This window comes from Phoenix dactylifera, unplaced genomic scaffold (assembly GCF_009389715.1).
Source record: "Phoenix dactylifera cultivar Barhee BC4 unplaced genomic scaffold, palm_55x_up_171113_PBpolish2nd_filt_p 000085F, whole genome shotgun sequence".
Classification (NCBI taxonomy): Eukaryota; Viridiplantae; Streptophyta; class Magnoliopsida; order Arecales; family Arecaceae; genus Phoenix; species Phoenix dactylifera.
Window position 1 is genome coordinate 1299617 of NW_024067677.1, and position 22795 is coordinate 1322411.

Here is a 22795-nt window from a genome sequence, read left to right on the forward strand (position 1 = left end):
AATAATTTAACTAATCATATGCAAACTATATTTTATTAACTAACTCAACTTACGATGTCTCGCAATTCTAACATTAGTTTAGGGTAAAACATCAATTTAAATAAACTCTAATCTAAGATAACTTGCTCCATAGTTTTTCTAGTCGATCTTCTATATTGAAAAAAAACCTCGATAGCTAGTTCTTTGAATATATAAAAATAATAAGAAATCGTATAATAAGCTAGACAACCCGGTAAGTAATGATCACTTTAGTTAAATAAATTAGACAATCAAAAAGATAATAATTTATAGAAAATAAGCATATATGCAACACTAATATACGAATCAAATTCTTCTTAAAATATTAAATTCGGTTCATTGATTCAAATTCTTTCCAATATTCAATTCATTTTATTGATCTTAAGCTATGACCACATCATCCTGTGGCAGGGTCATATCACCGACTAATCTTCTTGCGATGAGCTGCACATCATCTTGCAGCAAAATACTTCACGACCTAGGGTCAGAGGACCCACGACCACACACTATGGACGACGATCGACGGCGGTCGGCGGTGAGGGAAAACAGACCGAAATAGGGCTCCCCTATTTCGGGCGGTTTTTCGACGATTCGCCAGCCCAAAATAGGGTGACTCCTAGTTACAATATCAAGGAAGAGAGAAGAAGAAGAGGAGCACATACCTCAGTCTAGTGAGGTATTCCGGCGGCTTCTTTCGGCGACAAATTGAGGAAGAAGAAGAACCGAAAGAGAAGTTTGGGATCGGTAGCTTGATCTTGGGTGCACTTGAAGGAGGAAGGGAAGATCTTTAAATAGACGATCTTGTTCTTATCCAGCCGGTCTCTGGATCACGATGAACCTCCAATCTTCATCAAGATAAGAGGAGAAAGAAGACTCCAACCAGAGTCTTTCTCTCGATCTGCCCTCACGTGCATCACACATGCAGCCCAAGGCCGAAAATTGGGCTTGTCAAATGGATCGGGTCTAGTCCCAGGATTTCATATTAGATAAAATGCTTTTAGAATTTTTTAGAAGTTTTCTAATTAAAGTTCTCTAAACAAATATCTTTTTAATCTATGCCATGCAGAATCTGAAGGTATTTGAAACTTTTAATTTTTTTCAAAATACTCATATGTATAATTTTCTAAAAAAATAATATATAATTTTATCTTAAAATTTTTTTGCTGAATAAATGAAGTATCTTTACTATATATATATAGTAAAGATACTTCATTTATATATATGATAATGTTATATGCTGTTCTTCGTAAAAGGATCAATTTTTATATTATATTTTATCAATTTGGCTGCTCAGAACTGCAAGCCCCCAGCAGGATTTATGAGCATGCGGCGGTTATGTGTAAATAATCGATAGCATCGTCGGAAGGAGACAGGTTCCAGTAGTCGGTGGTAGAAGGAAACTTATATCACCCGGCCCGAGTTTGTTCTCAAGACACAGTCACAAAAAAGAATAAAAAAAAGGGTAACCTCTTCCTTCTCATTCTTTCGGACCGATCCACTACACTCGGAAGGGGCAAGGGTAGGGAAGGGAATCCGATCGTCAGCCGTCCGTCCGTCCGTCCGTCCGTTATCCTGAGCACCGGCGGCGAGATCGCCGAAGAAGATGCGAGGGAGGAGATGTGGAAGGCGGTCAAGGACAGGGAAGCGGGCGTCCTTCTCCCCTCTTCATTCGCCAGCCGTATCCGTTCCCATCGCGTCGCTTCTTTTGATCTTTCGAACCATAAAGAGATCGTCAGTCCCCACAACGGCGCCATCAATTCTCTCCAGGTCTCTCTCCATTTGTCTCAGTTACAGACAAATCTCTTTGAAGTTTTCTTGGGGTCGTTAGAGACCTAAGACTAGGATGTGTACAAATTTAAGTTTTGAGCATTAGATTTCTTATTAGTTTCCCAGGATTTTGTACGCTATAGTCTGTTCGAGGACCATTTGGACAGGTTAATCAGGAGCCCGAATGCGTCTGACTTTGTCAGACAGATTCTTCTTGATATGGTAAAATCATCAAGGATTTTCATGGATTGGTTTATGCCCATGAGGGTTTTGTAGGGTAACGATTTCGAGGTTGGTAGGCAGAAGAGATTTTGTGCCTGGGTGAAGAGGGTATCAAGATAACAGTGCCAGCAAAAGTTTATGTTCTTTTTTGTTTGTCAATCAGTGCCGAGTTTTGTCCTTTGATCGTCTTATAGAGAGAGAGGGTCGAATATGGATGGAGAATATGTCCTGTTCTATCAAGAAAATAAGACTATGTCAAACCTAATTCTTCATTGAAGTTCACTTAATGGATGGTTTCCTTCTTACATTTAAATGAGCTTGTAGTAAAATAAAATTTATCTCTGCATCAATCTAGTCCATACAGTTAAGGTGTTTAACAAATTATTGTGGTTGGGAGGAGGAACTTATTGACTCTTGAATGCTCCAGTTTCTCCACAAATAAGAATGAAGACTACCTGTATTGTTGTATTTTTATTTTATTTTATTTATTTTGTTTCGCTAATTTTCTCTTAAAGTTATGCCAAGGAGGAATCACCCGATTGAGGAAGGTTCCATTTCATGTTGTTCATTCTGGGATTTTAGGTTGGATTTTCGAGTCTTTTTCTTGTTGCTGGAGTTAAATGTACATTCCAGGATACTTTTACCCTCTAATCCTTGGGCTGTCCAACTCAGCCAGCACAAGAGGTATGCTTGGGCTTCAGTCACAACTTTTGGAAGCACATCAAATGTGCCCACTCTGGATTCTTACCAGAGTGGGATTCTTACCTTTGCTAGGACACCAAGAAATGGGAATCCAAGCTAAATGCAAAATAAACTTTAAAGGGAATTAAACAGAGTCTCTAATTTAGTATTTGGGTGGTGGGGCTTAAGCCTTTTCCTTCATGGGCATCTTCTACATGAGCTTATCGTTCTCTACCATATTGGTGATTTAATATCATGGGAAGGTATATTTTACATTGTGTACATAAGTAATTTCAGTTGTCACATGTATGCAACTATAACACTCAAAAGTTATCTAGCCACTGCAATGTATGTTATTCCCGTAAAATTCATAGATTCTGTCTTTGTAAGTTAATAAGGTTTTGTAATAGTTTAGGGTTCATGTATTTGACAACATGGCAGGTTGATTTGACAGAGGCACGATATCTGCTATCTGGAGCATCGGATGGATCAGCAGCTGTCTATGATATCCAACATGCTACTGATTATGAGAGAGGCTTGATTGCGAAACACAGGAGTCTTTTTGTTGTTGACAAACAACACAGCCATGGACATAGATATGCCATATCTACTGTTATATGGTATCCAGTGGACACAGGGCTGTTTATCACAGGTTCTTTTGATCATTATATTAAAGTCTGGGATACAAATACAACTCAGGTGGGTTTTTCTTTCTTGTTAACTTATCCCATATGTACATATACATACATATGCATGTGTAAGCGTACCTAATGTATACATTATAAAAATACACACACACACAAGATGGCTTGTGCTTATCTTGAGAGGAGAGTGTATCTACTCCACTCAATTCCAAAATTAATAATGGGGTATCCAAATTTAAGATCCACACTATCCATTATAATCTATACCAGTAGAAATGCCTAGGAATCAAAAGTCACATGTTTTGGTGGTTTCTAACCATGCATCAAGTGGGTGCAAAATGAATAATTTAAATGATATGAGACTATCTAAGCATTAAAATCTATTGATTTTCAATCTATACATGTTTCAACATATTTTGATCATGATCAATAAAGTAGATTCTTAAAGCATTAACATCTATTGATATTCGATATGTATATATTTTAATATGTTTTGATCATGATCAATAAAGTGGATTCTCAATTAAATGCTTTAGCATATACTTTACAAATTGGCATAGTAGAGAGTAGAGACTATCCATTTTGCCATGGTTCATAGGTCAGAGACCACCAAAATATGTGAATTTTTTTTCAATGTATGATATAAATCATGACTAAGTGTAGACCTTCAATTTGGATGCCTCATTATTGATTTTGGAATTAGTAGCAGTAGATATCCTCTCTTTTCTAGAGGGGAGGTATATTTCTCTTTCCATGTACATGAGATATTTTTATCCTATAGAAGTTAAGTTTTGCAGGTTGTAATGGATTTCAAAATGCCTGGAAAGGTTTACCGCACAGCAATGTCATCAATAGCCACAACACATATGCTTATTGCTGCTGGTAGCACAGATGTACAAGTTCGTTTGTGTGATATTGCTTCTGGAGCATTCACTCATACATTATCTGGTCATCGTGGTGAGATTCTTTTAACATGGAATTTTTGTATTGCTTGTATTCTAATGCATTTCCACATATTAGAGTATGTTTGTTGATTTGCGCTTTATCATTAAGCTTAAGGCATCAAAACTTTTTGGTGATATTTTATTTATTTTAAATAAATAGACAAATAAAGTTACTGTTGCTAAATTTCCTCTTCTATATAGAACAATTTAGTTTCTTGGTTCCCTTGCTAAACTTTAAAGAATTTTAATTGAAAAGCCATTTATAGTTGATTGATATGATGAAAAATCATGGAGATTGCTGTTTGTATACAATACTTCTCAAAATGAACGTGTGGATTTTTCCATGCTTGGCAGTCCTATTGTGCATATGTAAGCTTAAAGCATTGGGCCTGTGTATTACAAGGGTCCCCGTTTGTTAACATGAGTTCACATTTGCTATTGCAAGATATGAGGTTGCTCAATATGCCTTATCTCCCTATCAAGTGAATTGTCATTTGAACCCAACAGAGCTTGTGATGCCAGAGTGCCTAGGACGCATGTGCCGCCCGCGGGTCCCATATGTATGGGTCTCGGAACCCAAGCCGAGTTTTGTCTCAGTTAGGAAAATATGATGTTAGTTAATTCTAGGGAGTTTTGATTTTTGTGAACTTTTCTTTTGAGCACTTTTGATATTATTAAGAAAGTTGTTAGGGTTTTTCGAGTTGTAATTGGATTTGAAATCCCATATTGGAAAGCTGAAGAAAAGAGTCTCTTGTACTACTTATAAATGCTCTCATTGGGGCTCCTCTTGTAACCATATTTTGAGATAGTTAAATTATTGATTAGTGAAAATTCTCTTATGGAAATTATTCTTGCCTTCTCTTTATTTTCTCTTCCCCCTTTTGGCGGGTTTCTAATGTTTGTGAGTGAGCATTGTGACAACCGTATCTTTGGAGTGGCCAACCAAGATGGTCATCTTGGCCTTGGAACATAGTGATCCACCCAGCTCCTCTTCCAACTATTGTCCGTCCATTCTGACACCTTGCATCCTACATGCTGTAGTGGGGTCTCTTTCCTGCCACAATCGGTTGTGTTGACATATCCTTCATCCTTTGAGTTTGCAAGCCCAAGTTCGACATCTCCTGACGCCATCTTGTATTGGTTGTATGGTTGTGTATGCCTTTACAATTTGATTTCAATTTAATTCCTTAAAAACAAATGAACAACTGCACAAGGTTCCCTCCATGGCTGGGTCATGGGAGAGTGAGATGTACGTAGCCTTAACCTTATGTATGAAGAGGTTGTTTTCATGTTTCGAATCTGTAGTCTCTAGGTCAAAATGGAGCAACCTTACCATTGCGCCAAGACTCACCCTCAAAGAACTTAATAAATTTAGAACTAGAAATACTCATATGGAAGATCAAGTTTCTAGTTCTTAATGAAATGAAATGCCAGGCTTATGGTCACATAAATAGGAATATACTCACTTAACTAAGCCATTTGATGGTAGTTAAATTTCTTCCAAGACTTACTTAAGCTATTCCATATATAATAATGTTTAGAATTTTGGCATTATGGTTCTAGGAGTTGAAAGTGATGCTCCTGTCTTTTGAGAAGATTGCTATTTCATTCATTAGGTGCTAATGGCTTGGTGGATTTGCTGCCCAAAAACAAGCTATCTTTACATGTCTAGCTGTGCAAGAGTAATTTTCTAAACTTAAAATCTTTAAGATGGTAAAGCGTAGCTGAGGGGTTGTTTAGTTCCATGTGATTAGGTTATTTGCAAATCAAATTCATGCAATTAGAGTTACAGACAGCTTTTGCAGCTATTTGCCTGCCTGCAACTCATTTGCAAGTTGCAATTATGTTTGTGAAATAAGCCCTATGATGAGGATCGAGCGGCTTCTTCGGAGCTTCTTGTGGGGGTCATACAGAGGGGGCCATGGGGTGCACCTGGTGGCCTGGGAGAGTGTCTGCCTCCCTCCTAGGAAGGGTGGTCTGGGGGTACAGTCTCTCCTGAAGAGGCGTGAGGCACTCATTGCTCAGCATGCAGTCTGATTTATCTTGGAGCCGCAAGGGCTATGGAGTCGGGTGATGGCAGCCAGATACGGCCGTGGGGCCTCGGAGGGGGTGATGCGCAGTGGTCGCAGAGTTTTCTTCATGTGGCGGGAGATTGGGAGGTACCTGCCAACCGTTTCGGCCAATACCAGATGGTTGATGGGTGATGGGCAGAACATTGATGTGGCTGACGACCCATGGATGGATGCCCTTTTCTTGAGGAGTTGGCCGACCACGGTTGATGCGGTGGCAGTAGAGGGACTGCGGGTGTGTGACCTCCTAGACCAGGAGGGGCAGAGTGGGATGAGACTAGGTAACGACAATTGTTTGGGGCGCACCTTGCTAAGAGGGTTCAGTCCCTCCCAGTTCCGGGTTGTGCAAGACTAGATGTCCAGGTCTGGGGCACCTAATCCAGGATCAGTGTTAGGTTGGGAGATCTCTCCCGTGTTATCTAGTAGGAGCGCGAGTCAGGGCCGGACTGCACTTGGATTTGGAGGTTTGGACTTCATCCAAGGGTAGCACTGTTTTTATGGAAGGTGATTTGGGAGCGCCTTCCGACGAGAGCGATGCTGAGTTGACGTGGATTGAGGATTCCCCTCGAGTGTGGGAGGTGTGGTGTTGATGAGACGGTGGACCACGTGTTGTTTTAGTGCATATGGGCGAGGTTGACTTGGCAGTGGGCAGGGATCCCGCGGGAGGCCTGGAGCCAAAGGGTGCAGTTTCTACAGGTGATTCGCCAGTGGTCGGGTAGTCCGCAGTCTCGCCAGGAGGCTGTCAGAGCGATTTGCACAGCGTATCAGATCTGGCTGGCAAGGAATGCTCATACTTTTGGTGAGCACAGGTTGTCACCGAGGTTTGTGGTGGAGCATGCCCAGGTACAGACGGCAGAGATTAGACACAGTCCTTTCTGATGGACCTTTGATAGCTTGGGACACCTGGAATTTTCTCTCTGCTCAGGCAGCCTCTCAGATGGTGTTCTTCACCTGGCAGCTTCCACAACCGAGTTTTCTCAAGGTCAACATCGACGGGTCTGTTTTCGATGGAGGCACGAGAGGAGGTGCGAGATTTGTTATTCGGAATCCGTACTCCAGGGTGGTGGTAGCGGGCGACTGCCAGTTATTTGACATATCGGTCTCCGGAGCGGAGTTGAGGGCTGCCTGGGCGGGCCTTCGACATGCGAGACGAGTACTACATGCCACTTTGGTCATCTTGGAGGGTGACTCGGCCATGATGATTAGGTGGATCCAGGGGGGTTTGAGGGATACAAGCTTGGACCATCCCTTGCTCCGGGACATCTGGACGATGCCGTGGGATGGGAGGGCCTTTTAGGCGAAGCATGTATTTAGAGAGGCCAATGGGGCAGCCAACTAGGTGGCGGCTTATGTGGCTAACTATTCAGGGAGTACCCTCTTGTCAGGAGAGAGGGAGTTGCCTTGAGCACTTCGTGAGCTTGTTTTTTCTGATTTATTGGGTGTGTTCGTACACGCATGGTATGATCAACCTGTTAAAGCAAAAAAAAAAAAGAAGCCTTATTAGTTGTATTTGGTGTTGTAGTGAAAGATGACTGCATTTCCTTTGGGACTTAAGTTGCAAATTTTGTCCCACCCATCTTGTATCCTCTCACCCTCTCACCTGCTCATGATCTCCACCTGGTGGAGCTCTTCCCACCTGTCCATGCTCTCCCCCTCTCTCTAACAACCCCCTTCTCCTCTGTTCTCTCCTTCTTTCTCAATTAATTATTATAGTAGTATATTATAATGTATGCAATTGCTTACATATAATAATAAATATTATGTGATAAAATATATAATTCCATAATCTATATAATCAAAGTATATTATACGATATTATATTATATTTTACCTCATATTACTATATTACAAAAAATATTTCATATATTATAATAAAATAAATTATTAAAGAATTATCATACTTCTAATATGATATTTTATTCTAATGTTAGATTTGTATAAAATAGTTTTATATTATATTAGCCTATTAGATATTAATAGGTTTAGCATGTGGTGTACAAAAGTACATTAATTTCATTATTATAGAACATTATAATAATCAAATAATGTATTTTATGAAAAAGAGAAATATATTGTATATTTATTATAATCATGATAAAATATATTAATTATTATCTATTTTATTACTTATAATATATGAATTATTATTATAACATTAAATGTTATTATACAAATATTATTATTGCACAGTATTAATGGTTAAATATTAATACTTGTTATAATAGTAACATCTATTAATAATATGCAATACACTGATTATGTATAATTAAAAATATAATTATATGATATTATATGTTTTTATATTACAGGATATATATTATAATATGATACTACCTCAATAATATATTTCTAATAATTCTGATATTTTATTATACATGATAATGTATCATTATTATAATATTAATTTTATATTATCTTATAAAAATTATGTAGTATATTTGTACAACCAACACGGTTGTAGGGTTACCACATCTTTGTTTAGCATAGTACAACAAACATCAGCAAATGCATTTGTAATTGTCAGTTCCAAAAATTAGACAGTCCCTAAGTTGTTTTATTTTCTATGTACAAACTGACTTTTCATTTCAAGTATAACTAAAACTAAAGTACTCTAAATGCTGATCATATGGAGGGCACGAAGTCTTGATAGAAATGGCAGCTGTAACAACTAAAAAAGCTCTGCCAGCTCCACCTGTTGAGTATAGATGCATCTTCCTGAAAGGACAAACTGTGATTTTTAGATAGATAAAGCTTAAATTTCTTCCAGTTTCCACATGCATGTTGTGTTCTGAATACACTTCTGAAAGCACAAACATAATCTTCGCTTTATGGAATACCACATGCATGTTGTGTTCAGAAGGAACTTGTACCTTGCTCTTTTTAATATAATATTACTGATTTAGAGATGCAGCTCTGTAACCCTCATTTCCTATACCGACAGCAACATGAAGGAACTATGTGTAAAACATCACCTATTCTTGTATGTAAATCTTGTTTAGTCCGGTACTAGGTTCTGGTTTTGAAATTACATACCTAATGCCATTGTTGCTCATATGGAATATCTATATCTTTAGTTCTATGGGCCTCTGGATGTTTGTTGAGGTACAAATGACACAGTGACATCTGAACTTGCATTGAATATGACTTTGTAGATGCTTTAATATTATAATACCATTCCCTTTCACTTGATGTTTTCACAGAATTCACCGTCCACCTAATAAAGGTCACCTATTGGTGTTTTTAATATATTTTCACCAATTATGGGTTTGTAATTTTGCATGAAAGTATACAATTCTGTTCCAAAATTTATTTCTTAGTAAGATCATTGGAGCATTCCCTGGCATGCTTACTATTATAGATCGTCACTGCATAATGAGCCTGCATTTATAATGGATTTCAACCTTACAAATTTGTGTATATATCATGACAAAAGCAGCTGTAAAGATGTACTTTTTGTTATTTCCATAATTATGATTTTTTGTTGTTTCATTACTGATCATCACTCTCAAAGTTGCATCATTTTGTATGTTTATAATGGCAGATGGAGTTATGTCTCTGGAATGGTCTACCTCCAGTGAATGGATTTTGGTGACTGGGGGGTGCGATGGTGCAATACGTTTCTGGGATATCAGACGTGCAGGATGTTTTCGTATTTTAGATCAATCACGATCTCAACTTGGAAGGCGACCTCCTTTAGCTGAAAGTACATCAAAGAAGGTACATTATCTCTCAATCGGTTAGCGGTTTGCTTCAATCTTTCTTTAATAATTTTGCTGACACTTGTACATTCATTGGAGTCTCGTGCAAAATCATATGCACTAAAGTAGATACTGCTTACCATGCTTGTTTTCTCATAACACTCACATCCTTAGAGATCACTTAAACATAGGCAGGTAAGTGCAAACTTTAATCTAGATTCTACTTTGCACACCCAAGTCTTCAGAAGTTAACTCATGCTAACATTCATATGTGAAGAAAGCAGTATAGAGTTCATATATTATGTTAATATTTTTGTGCTTTTCTTTCAGCTCTTTTGCCATCCGTTCTCTTTCTATATGCTAATTTGCAATTTTTCTAATTTGCTTCATTTCATATATCTCTAACTGTCATTTTTTAACATTTCTTGTTGAACCCATAATTAATCACCATTTTCTTTGAATACGTTAGATAACAAACAACATAAGAGCACACAATCTTTAAAAGAATTATTTGGTAAAATGTAACGTGCATGGAAACCATGTTTTGCATGTAAAAATTTTGGTCATTCTGGCATGTCGTGATGATGCTATTTGTCAGCATATGACTGTGATTTACAATAAATAGATTCTAGAAGATGTGCCATTATATGATCTGCATGCCTTCATAAGCAGGATACTGTCAGTGCCAAGTTTAGATCAACTGCATGCTATGTCTTGCTGAATATTCTGCTTCTAGCCACATGTCTGCCATGCAGTCACTCTTAGAGACAATTACAATTAGATTGATGTGAAATTTATTCTGCATTTTTTTTTTGACACAACTTAGAAATTCAATACACTTATTGTCCTCGTGGATCCATAAGCATATTATGCTGTGCATAGCATGCTGATGATTTGGACAATCATGTGTTGACTTTCACTTTTTTTATTCCGAAAGAATTTCAATGAGAGCTGATAACTGAAACTAGGGGAAGTAAATTGCTTAATGCTAAAAGAAAGCTTAATTTCCTCAATTCCTTTTTGCCAATTTGTCATTGTTTTGTCCAGACTTAAAAGCATGGTTGATTCTGTCCTCTTTTGTGAGTTTTTTAGTTTCATCAGTTATAGAAACAGGTCACTGCAGTTGTTTAGATCTATAGATATTCTTCATCCATCTGTACTTTGCATTGAAACATATCGTACCAGTCAGCTCTGCATGTTCACATTTCATATGATATCTTCAACCCAATGCGCATGGAGAATTCACCAAGTGGAGGCAAGTAGTATCATCTTTGACCATTCTAATGTTGGTATAACTCAATGTCAAAATTCAAAAACCTAGATGGTACAAAAGTCTCCTTTGATCTAGGAAGGCCATCCCTTGCTTGTTGCTACTCTAACCTTATATGACATTACTTTGGAAGAACATCCCATTTCTATATTTGTGCTTTCTATTGGCATAACTTTATCTTTAAAGAAGCCTTAGTTTCTTTCCTTCATAATCCAATTGGAAGAGGAAAGATTTTTCCCAATCTGCTTATTTTGAATCTCTCCAAGAAGAAGAAGAAGAAGAATTATGAAATTAGAGCTTAAGTCCTCTTTTCTCTCATTGATGATCTAAAACTGAGGATATAGCCTCTATTTATAATAATGAGGTCTGCCTTTGTACAATTCAGATCGAATTCTTCTTCCTAATTCTAATAGGACTTCTCCGTTTAAAGTCTTATCTAAAAAGAAAACTTTCAGTTTGATTGGCCTGTTTTAGAGCCCAAACTATAGAATTTGAGCTTAATCGCTAGGAGTGCTTCCCCCTAGAGGGTGATGCATCATGTTGTTGATCTTGAAAAGTTATCTGCTTTGAAAAAAAAGATCATCTCAATTGGGTGTCGTATGATCAAATTATGGCCTCTGAAAGTTTAGCTTGCAATTCGACTTTTCGAGGTGGTGGATCTTGCTCCTAGACCCTGTCCAGCCCTATCTATTGTAGTCAAAGTGGTCCATATTGAGTCCGGGGATCCTTCTGGATTAGGGCTCATCTTGTTTAGAGGATTTAGCTCCTACTAAATTAAAACCGAAGGTGGGGAAGCGTCTACTTTTCCATCTCGCGGTTGAACCGCCTGGCTTTGCTTGGAAGCTGGCCCTATAGACCGATCCGAAAAGGCTCGATTGATCCTCTTGGATCACTTCAACGGGACACATTTTGCACTACCTCATGTGAGGTACTCAATATTCACTTCGATCAGGCAATTAAGTAAGGTTTTAGTGCTCGACTCATACATATTGAAAGTAAATATCTTGCTTAATAATCCTCGTTTCTGCATTGTATACAATATACAAATTGAAGTCAAAAGATACTGTAGAGGAAGATTACAAGCATCTAATGTTCAGAAGAAAATGAGTCACTGTAAATGAGGTTATTGAGTTTTGTATAAAGTTTAGAACACAACTGGGGTTGAATGCTTGAGGGGTGTGTATTTGGCACATTTTGACTGAACATAATATGTGGCTGCTTGAGTAGAAAGTCACCCATAAACTGATGGTATTGAAGCTATTCTGGAGGACATCACGTAAAGGATAAAGGGCTGTAGATTCCCTACAAGCAACATGCATTAAAATATATAAATTCTTTCTGCGAATATAGAGCTAAATTGTTTACCACACCTATGTCAAGGGAATCTTAATGAAAATCCAAATCAACACAGCTTTAGAGATATTCCTTGTATCTCCTATGGGGATGCCTTGGCTATCTACCATGGCATTGGAAGAGAACCTATACATTTAAATTAAGGTTTGCCAGCTTGGTATCAGACTCCGTATCGGTGCCATACTAGCACAATGTCGGTATGGTATGGCATGAATTTTTTTTGGCATACCGAGTGTCGATACGCCACCGGGTACCGAGTACCGGTACTGAACCGGTATAGTATGGTATGCCCTGTATCGTCCGGTTCGGGCTGGTACGGTATACCTTGATTTAGATGCTCTCGCGGGAATTTAGCGTGCAGATCAAGTAAAAGGATGGCATGTCAGAGTGCAGCTCAAAATGAATTCTAGTGTTTTAGAGGGTGAGTGAGATGTTTCTGTCCTGGGAAGAGAAGTATTTTTCATTTGGAAGATGGTAGCTAAACTTAAAGATTAGAAAGCATCCATATGGACTGCAGGGAACAGGACAACTGATTTGATTTATCAAATGATCCTTGTTAACTGCCTCTAAAAGTTGCTTGCTTGCGACTAGATATCAACATGGCATCATGAATTATTTATCATGCTAGAGCAAAGCAACAGGGGGGAGCGTATAGTAGGGCCTAAATGCCGACTCTTCATGTACTTTATTATTCATATGCAATACATTAGACTATCTTTTTTTATAAGCAGAAACCAAAGCCAAATGTACGTAAGTCATTATCCTTGGAGATATTCTCCTATATGTCTCTTCCTGAGGATGATGAAGTATCCCGGCGGGGATGCCGGGATACGGCTCCGTTCGCTAGGTTGGTTAGGAGCTTGCTAACTAACCTAGCTCACTCTCTTCCGCGTGTGAATCTGGAAGGTCGGAAGGAGAAGTGTGATAAGCTTTGAATGGAAGCCCCGGTAAACGGCGCCAGTAACTCTAACCAAGTAGAGCATTCACTTGAATGGTTTACCACTCCAGATTGAAGCATAGGTTGCTCCATATGCCACTAATCTGGTGCTTAGACAAATTGATTGGGAGAACAATCTGGAAAGCTCTGGTTTCCATACCACATGCCATTCCATTAGTGTTCTATTGCTGCTAGAAGAGTCACTAAATAATGCAATTAATCTTCACCTTCATAAGCTTTCTGATAAACTTCACAAGAGATCACTATTTGCATATCTGCTATAATTAATTTTTTAATTCTTACATTCCTCTTGCTTTTACTCTGGTTATGCTTCGCTGAGAGTTTTTTTTGATGTCAATTAGTTATATGGTTTTATTTAAGTGGTTTTATATTTGTGAGAGATTTAATGTAGTAAGAAATGTTATCACCTAATAGATACATTGCATATATGAGGGTCGCAGGTTTTGCTCAAAATGCTTGAGAATGATTTTTCTTACGATTTCTCAAATCCTGTTTGCCTAACAGGGTTCAGTAACAGGACAATCATCTTCAGTGAAGACGGCGGTGTCTCAGAGAAGGATACCTCTTGGTAATGAAACGAAGCAATTGAGAACCCTTCGTAAAAGTCAAATTCTAACAAGAGGGCCTGTGGTGCAGAGACTGCATCCTGGTTTATCATCAAGTCATAATCGTGCAACTGCTCATTATGGTGCTGTCACTGGATTAAGAGCAACTGGAGATGGCATGTATCTTCTAAGCTCGGGTTAGTTTGATGAACTTTTGCATCAATTTGTTATGACTTGAAGGCTATAGAATCAGTACTCAATTGGGAAATAGAATGTGGTTTCGAAATAGGGCTAGTTTAACACAAAAAATCAATGGCTAACAATAAAGGTTGGTCAATTGGCAGGCTTTGTCAAGTTGTATTTCCCCAACCTAACATCAGATTTGGAATTCCTGGAGAATGATGACCAATCTTCCTTTGTTAAAATCAAATACAATAACAGTTGCTAAACAATATTCTGAAGAAATACCACAGCCTGGAAGATGGCCATGTAGTCACCTTCTGATGGTAGGGACCTTGCACCAATGTTCCCATTCTATTTACAATATGTAACTTGAGAGTAATTTTGGAGAGTTATAAATATGCAAGCCATTATTATTTCCATCATATTCTGGCCATAGCCATAATATATATATACCCATGAGCTGAAACCATAATTATCAAGCCTTGTCTAGCTTTAAGAATCTTTGTTTGCTTGTTCTTTGTGGTTGGCCTATCTATCTATCGTCTATATCTTATAGTATTTAATAATATATATATATATATATATATATATATATATATATTATTAGAGCTAATATGTGGGTGCCCATATAACAACTTTTGTAAGGTTGGTTTTGACCGGACAACCGGGGTCTGAACAACGATGATCCGAGCCATTGGAAGTGATCCACAATCTCTAGACTTTTTACCATCAAAAAATGATATGATTTGGAGATCTCTATCCTATATATCCAGTCGTCGAAGGGCATGCATTGTTTTGTATCTTTTAAGTTATCCATTTTGACCACCGGATATATATAAAATAATTGTAGTGCAGTTCATAGAAGTGAAAATAAGCTTATGATAAACCACAGCTCAAAGGTAACATGCACAAAAGACAATCATATACAATGTATTACAACAAGCAACTACACACAACAAAATCATTGACAATACTGTATTCTATATCTGATATCAATTTCTCTCGAAGTGTCTTTTAGTCTGTTCTTGCAGGTACAAGAATTCCAAACTTTCTATCCATATACTCGAAATTTGGTTTCCTTGTGCCTGTGCTCTTGTTTTCTCTCCATTCCGGGTATTAAAAAAGAATTCTTTCTTGCCTTCAGGCTCAGATTCACGATTAAGACTGTGGGATATCGATTCTGGTTGCAACACCTTGGTCAACTATGAAGCTATGCGTCTCCAGCCTACTAAAGCATTACAGCTTGCTGTCACTCAGGATTCGTCTCTCGTGTTTGTTCCATGCATGGCAACTGTCAAGGTGCTTTACCCTTCTAACTTGTGCCGTATTTTGAGCTTTAGAAATTTGGCTCAACAGAACACTTTGGTTACCTATGTTTCACATTTTCTCTGTTAATTTTTAGGCATACGATGTGTGGTCTGGTATGACATGTAGGACATTCCGTGGCCACTATGAATTAGTGAACTGCTGCTGTTTCAGTTCACAGTATCAGGTAAGAATGCCGAAGCTTGTTCTGTTTGTGTTTTCGCTGTTTCAGTACAGTGCCTCTGTGCTATTTCAGCGGACACACACACCCATGTGGGTAACGTGATATTGATCCTATGCTTCATGGCCTTTAGGAGTTGTACAGCGGGAGCAACGATAGACAAATTCTTGTGTGGTCTCCACCCAATCCCATTATTGCTGAAATGGTACCCCTTCTTTCTCATCTGCCTCTCTCTTTCTAAATGCTTGATTCTTCAAATATGACATATATGTCAACAAGAACTCAAAAGACAACTGTTGTTTATCATCATCTACCCCTAGTCTACTGTGCTTGATATTCTTAATAGCTGACGAACTTGCAGACCTTTTTATAGTTTTTTTTTCAAGTTGAAGTAGTGAATAAGGTTAGCTTGAAAGGATTTCTGTTTTCTAGGGGTTTTTCTCCCATAGTAGTAAGTAAAATCTTTTAGAGTATTTGAGAATGGTGCAATTCGATGTTGTAAACAAAAATGTGATGGATATGATCAAACTTAGATGGAAAAATACTGTTATAAACTTCAAGAAAGGTGATGGTTTCATAATTCCTTTTTGCCTACATCTATTTGCCAATGTTATCAACCTAAACTATAATAAGGATGAAGTATTGTTTGTATCTGCAGGAAGATGGCAGGGGTGGGTTGGTTTCCGTTGCTGATCAGGATAACTGGAGTGACTGAGGAAAATTTTCAATTGTGTACCAAAAAATAAGGGAAACTCACATTTCCATGTCAAGCTTCCTGTCTGCTTTGAATATCCTGTATGTATTGGTTTGTCTACATGCTGGTTAATACATCCTGGAACTCAAGATGGAATCCGAGGTTTCCATGCAAAAATGTGTACTTCTCAAAAGTTATCCTTGTTTGATGTCGTAAAACTAGACTGACATGTAAATTGTACAAATTATTGACAATTTTGGCCATTTTGGCGTTCTCTGTGTCTTTGCTAATACGTTTTGCTAAAATGCTTCCAATTTAAAAAGAGTTAAAATCCAACTTCGCATTCTGGTATTTGTATTGCCTAAACAATTATATTGTCAAATTGTCCAGTTAGAACTGCCTGTTTTTGAATTGGCAATTACAAGTTGTATTCCATTCTGTTCTGTTGATTTTATCTGCATATTTCTTCAAATGGACCCTTCAAGTAAATCTAAATATCAACGCATTTAAATATTTAATCGGAGTATTTGAATGATATAAAGTTGCCTAGTTCTCTAATCATACTGAAAATTTAGAAGGAACTGCAAGCCCAGGACAAGTGGTTTATACAGATCAAACTCGCAGCTCAAAATCTGTTGCAGGCACAATCAAATGTGAACAGAGTAGAGGAATGGATAATCCTGGATTCCTGTGTTGCTCTGATATCACCAAAGAATCCATTGACCCATCAAAAAAGGTGCACTTGAGCTTTGTTGCAAGTGCAAATTTTGTTTCCGGTTTAGCCTTTGGTGTGATACATAGATTTTCAAATTTGTCTTGGTCAACGATAAAGGTAAGGCATCCTTCACTGCATAATGTCATCCAGGAACCTGAAAATTTTCAATATATTGCGCTACGACCAGATTGAAAAATCATGTTTTCAGCCACACAAATGTCCTAGAAGGCAAGCTCCAGTAAACATTCAAACTTCTGACGTTTCATGGGGCCTTAGTTTTTTATGGTTTAAGATGATCAATGAAGTATGTTAAATGTTTCCAGAGTAGTTTTATGATTTTAGCTTTTAACGTGAACAATACTCCACTAGCTGGTAATGACGATGAGTTTTAATTGCCACTAAAAAAGAGTGGTTGTCTTTGAAATTTAAGATAAAGGACTTGCGAGTGGCTGCTTATATGCTAGATCCCAAAAAAATTGCTCAAGGAAACTTTTGGCTTCTCACAAGAGTCGTATTTTTGAAAAATACTTGAATGATTCGATATGTATAATAGTAAACCCTTAAGACACTTTTGTAGCAGAAGGCGAATCCTAGAGCCTGAAGATACATCCCAAGACTCAAATTGAGAGAGAACATATATCAAGAATTCCCTACTCCAGTGCTGCTGGGAGCCTAATGTACACCATGATATATACTCGGCTTGATATTTGCTATGTTATGGACTTGTAAGTCCATATCAATCAAAATTATTGACTGATACATTGCATAGCAGTCGGGAGGATACTTAGATATCTTAGAGCCACTATAAATTATTCCCCATGATTTTAGGGATAAAATTTGTACCTAATGGGTCATACTAATGTAGATAGGAGAGTAAATCTAGATGAGCACAAATCAACTTTAGGATATGCTTTCTTGCTTAACTATGGTGTCATTTATTGGGATAACAAGAAGCAATCCTATCCAGCTTTATCTACCATAGAGGCTGAATTTTTGGCATGTTCATTTGCAGTCTAGGAATCAGTTTGGTTTAGAAGACTCCTGCAATATATGGGAGCTACAACTAATGTTTTGGAATCATTGATAGTTTATTATGTAGCTATCACCTATGTGAAGGATCCCAAATACCGTTGTAAGATCAACCGCATTGCTATTAGATATATCTTAGAGACATTATAGTATAGAAGGAAGTGGTCTTGCAGTGTATTTCTATGCAACGGATGGTTATGGATCCCCTCTAAACCGATCTCTAGAGTTTTCATTGTAGATGGAAGAGCATAGGAGGAAGCCTAGTGAGGTGAAGTTCTACAGGATGACTCGTACTTATCGAAATGACAACTTTGTTCGGAAAGAGTTGAGAGAGATAGTCGTACATATTGATAATCGATTTATGCAACGATTTATAGTTTCATTTTTTCAAACATTAATATGTGACTCTTTTTTTCTTAAATATAGGAGAGGGCTACATCCCTTATTGTAGTGCATGTTGGAGAATCATCATTATCTCGAAGGACCAGTCATGTCGAAACTTAGGTGTTTAGTTACGGTTGAATTTTCATGTTGTCTTATTTGTTCAATTTTTTGGCCTAAGTTCATAAAAGCTTGAGGGTTAAATGATGGTGTAGAAGTGGAGGGAACCGTAGTTTGGTCCATTATGGATGGGTGGTCACTCTATTTATTTTGGATCATAGTATGATGGACTCAAGTGTAAAGCAATGAAAATCTAGAGATAGACTGAAAATTATAATAAGTAATTAAAATTCTTAAACTAATATGTTGCACACACATAAAACTAATAAGCCTAATGTACATAATATGCCAAAGTTTACAACTAGGATGGATGCAACAAGGAGAAAGGCTAAATGCAAGAACTTTTTTTTTGTGGAAGAAAGGGATAAAAAAAAACTTGGACTATGTCATTGGTTACCTAATCAAATAAATATCAATCAAGCTTTCAAAGGAAAAGGTGTTATCTCATAAAGAGCACCTTAAATCTCTATTTCACCTTCCAGTGTAGCAAAACTCACTAAAGAGGTAGAATCAGGAGAAATGGACATCAAAAATAAAATTATTACGTCAAAATTAGTCAGGGTAGGTTCCTGATCCTGATGTGGTAGGTGATGTGGCGCTGATGTGGTGATGATGCGAATGGTGATGTCAACAAGCTGCATGGTAGTGCTGACGTGTCAATGAACGCTGACTGGATGATAATGTAAGATGATGACTGGATGATGATGTCACACACCCTAAACTGAATGAATTAGAGTTATGCACATAGGTCGGATCTTGCGGATCTAAATCCTGATCGGCTTGATGTTGTTAAATGGGTTTCAATCGAATCTAGGTTAGACCTAAATCCCTGGCCCCTTCTTCCTTATGAGGGCTTTGAGCCCTAGTCTCATGTGGTCGCATACGAGGCTGTTCGATGATGAAGAGAAGGGGGCAACATTGAGGCAATGGCCCCCACAGGTCAACGCCAAGGGTGATGGCACGACATCTCCGTGCCGTCGGAGCAAAATCCAGGGAAGAAGGTGAACCATGGAGACATTGACGGGCTCTAGTGGCTACAACAAAACCTTTCAATTTAGTGGACTTTCGAGGGAGAGTGAGCCAAGATGACGCAGCGATGATGATGGTGCTGCTCAGTGGATGAATTTTTTTTTTTTTATGATGCCTTTGTAATATGCAGGCCTTTTAAAGAATAATACCGAATTGGGCTAGGTCCATTTGATTGGTCCATAAGCATGATTCGGCCCAAAAGAAAAGAAAGAAGAGAAAAAAAAAAGCTGCATGTGCTCGGCACTTGCGATGAAGGAAGAAGACTCTCGATGGAAGTCTCGTTCCTTCCGTCTTCACAGGAGGAATTCGACACCGATTAGAGCTCAGAAACTCGATGCTGGCTCTATTTAAATCGTCGAAGACTTCTTGACCTCCCGATCGAAGGTATTGGTTAAGGATTGGAGCTCGCCGGCCATTAGCTCAAGCTTTTCTCGGATGCCATTAACCACCGCCGTGACTAGACATCATTGAAAAATTGGTAAGATCCTAAAGATACCTCAAGAAATCCTCCTCCTCTTGGTTCAGTGGTTTAAGGGGTCGGAACCCCTATTTTTGGCGCTACTAGCCACCAGTCGTTGGCGGTTGCCTATTGGCCGATCGTGGATCTCCTGATCCCAAGCACCACCTGCAGTTACCTTCTTCTCCTCTTTCTTGGTTTTGGAGAGAAGCTTGTTGTCTCTTTTTCTCTCTCTTTCCTCTCTTTTCTTTATCTTTTCTTTTTCTTATTTCTCTCTCTACTGCACTTTCTCTTTACTCTCTCTAGAGACGTTGGGTCTAGTATGGTATCTCTCTTCATAATTTTGGATCAACCTTGGTGAAGGATCTTAATCCATGTTTGGTGGACGACACACCAGCCCCAACTTGGCCCTTTCCAAATATTATTAGAATTGGTCACCCCTAATCTCTATCAAAACCCTTGTATCTTAGTGAAAACCTTGTCTTCCTTTGTTTGGGTGCAAGTTGGCTCCGGTGAGGAGGCCCTGAATTGCCTCGATACCCGAGCAGCATATTGACCTAATAAGTCAGCTTTATCAGGTACTTCCTAGAATTTGGTTACCATTGACCATTATTGAGCCACTTAAATCATAGCTTATCTTGATCAGTTTAGTTCATCTTGCTCGAATCGACCCGAGTAGTTGGGCACTGCCACCTGACGAATTTGATTTGGAGGCATGAGGTCGTATTCCCAATAATATTTTATTTTGTAACTTTGCTTGGCTTCTAGGATAATGATAAAATTAATTATATTAATATTAAAATAGGTGAACCTGACTTATCTAACTGAAGTGAGATTTTGAAGCAAGAAGAGATATGTAACCTAATACTTCAAAGTGTATTTTTTGATTTTTGGTAAAGTGATAATTAGTTTATTAAATTTGATTATGATATCTGATTTATACTTTATTAAACAGGTCAGGCATATTATTACAGTAATAATTGTTTGAAAATATGTTATATGTTATGTTCTTGTAAGCTAAAATTTAGAAAATATGATTGGATAAATTATGAAATTTGGAATATATATATAGTCTTAGCACGGCTAATATTTGGTCCTGCTAATGAAGATTTTTCATTGGCTCTATCGGTTTGTAATCTAAGAAACTGATTTCGACATTGAGCTACCAGTGATTAGAATAGTAGTATCTATTTTCTAGTACTTTGTGTTCCTTATATCTGATCACCCATGCCACTGGACTATATGGCCATAGCCCGATGTTGGATCTCTAGTATCTATTTATGAAAATAATATATATATGTGTGTGTTTTTTTTATAAAAAATGATTTATTCTTAGTCAGTATCTTGTTATTATTTATTTATTTAGCTTACTTAGACCCTACTTTGTTGTGTTATATTGCTTACTAGGCTAGTGTAGCTCATTATTCTGTCTTTTTCTATTTTTTAAATCCAATCCTGACCAATAATTGTTCGGGACTTGGAGAAGTGCGCTAAGAAGATATTCACAATTACTGAAGTTCTAGTTTAGACTAGTTAGACTGGATTAGTTTGAATATTTTATTTATATTGAATCATAATAATTAGTTGGCATATTTTGACTTATGTCATGTTAGAACAATTGATTATGAGAATAATTTTGCTTAGATCTCAATTAAATTAGTTTTTGAGAGTCGGGGTGCGCTCCAGATTCGGGACGTGATAACTTTCAAGGCTTAGGAGACAATTGCTCGCACTTTAGTGATGGTTGCCAGAGGCTGTGGAGACTAGTATGGTCATGAGGGAGCTGTTGAGCTCTGGTGAAGGGAAGGTGGGCTACTGGTGGCCGATGGAGGTGGGAGTGGTGAGAATCAGGGGAGATTTAGGCTATTTTTTCCCTTCCTATCCTTTTTTTTTTTCCTTGTCTTTTGCGAACATGGGGAGGATGGGCAAGAATTTTGAGGTTGTGATAAAGCATGGAGAATAGATCTAGGAAAGATGGTTCGAGAGGTTGCTAAAGGTAAAGTGATGGAGCGGCAAGGATGTGGTAGTGGTGGTGGATCAAAATTTGCTTTGATACCAGCTGATGCATGACAGAGGAAGAAGAAAGAGAGGGAAGAAAAGGAGGAAAGGAAACAGAGAAAAAAGAAAAAAAGGCAGAGGAAGATGAAACTTAATATTCTCAAATCTCAATAATACAGAATTTCGATTCTTAGAAATTTGGTTCTTAATTACCTATCAGTAGGTATTTATAGACTCAAGATCCTAATAAAGGTCTAGATAGAAATCCTAATAATTATAAAAATAAAAATACTAAAGTTCTCATAAAACTCTATTCCTAATAAAAATAAAAGTTCTAATAAAATTAAAGTTCTCTAAGTTTTATATTTACACCTAACCGTAGTGCACTTAGATCTCTTATCGGATGTTTCTTGATCAATTGTGTTTGTCAAAAATATAAATTTATTTTTTAAATTCAATGAGAGTTGTGAAACATGCACATATCTATACATGCACGTATATGATACATACACATATACACGCATATATGTATAT

The 22795-nt window shown here is 37.7% G+C and overlaps 1 protein-coding gene across 2 annotated transcripts; it reads left to right on the forward strand.

Moving 5' to 3' along the window:
• The first annotated feature begins 1336 nt into the window (after positions 1–1336).
• LOC103706189 (WD repeat-containing protein ATCSA-1-like) lies at positions 1337–16868 on the forward strand. 2 transcript variants are annotated; one of them, XR_003385513.2, is made up of 9 exons: positions 1337–1785; positions 3130–3387; positions 4130–4289; positions 9887–10062; positions 14129–14366; positions 14514–14675; positions 15497–15651; positions 15755–15844; positions 15972–16044. XR_003385513.2 is itself a non-coding variant. In XM_008790228.4 (9 exons), exons 1-9 carry the CDS (start codon positions 1636–1638, stop codon positions 16551–16553), a joined length of 1356 nt encoding a protein of 451 aa, XP_008788450.2. In that variant the 5' UTR covers positions 1347–1635; the 3' UTR covers positions 16554–16868. The 2 variants fall into 2 exon arrangements, 1 of the variants encoding a protein (XP_008788450.2); XM_008790228.4 differs by lacking the exon at positions 14514–14675 and adding an exon at positions 16497–16868 and having other exon boundaries at positions 1347–1785; positions 15972–16043.
• The last annotated feature ends 5927 nt before the right edge of the window (positions 16869–22795 follow it).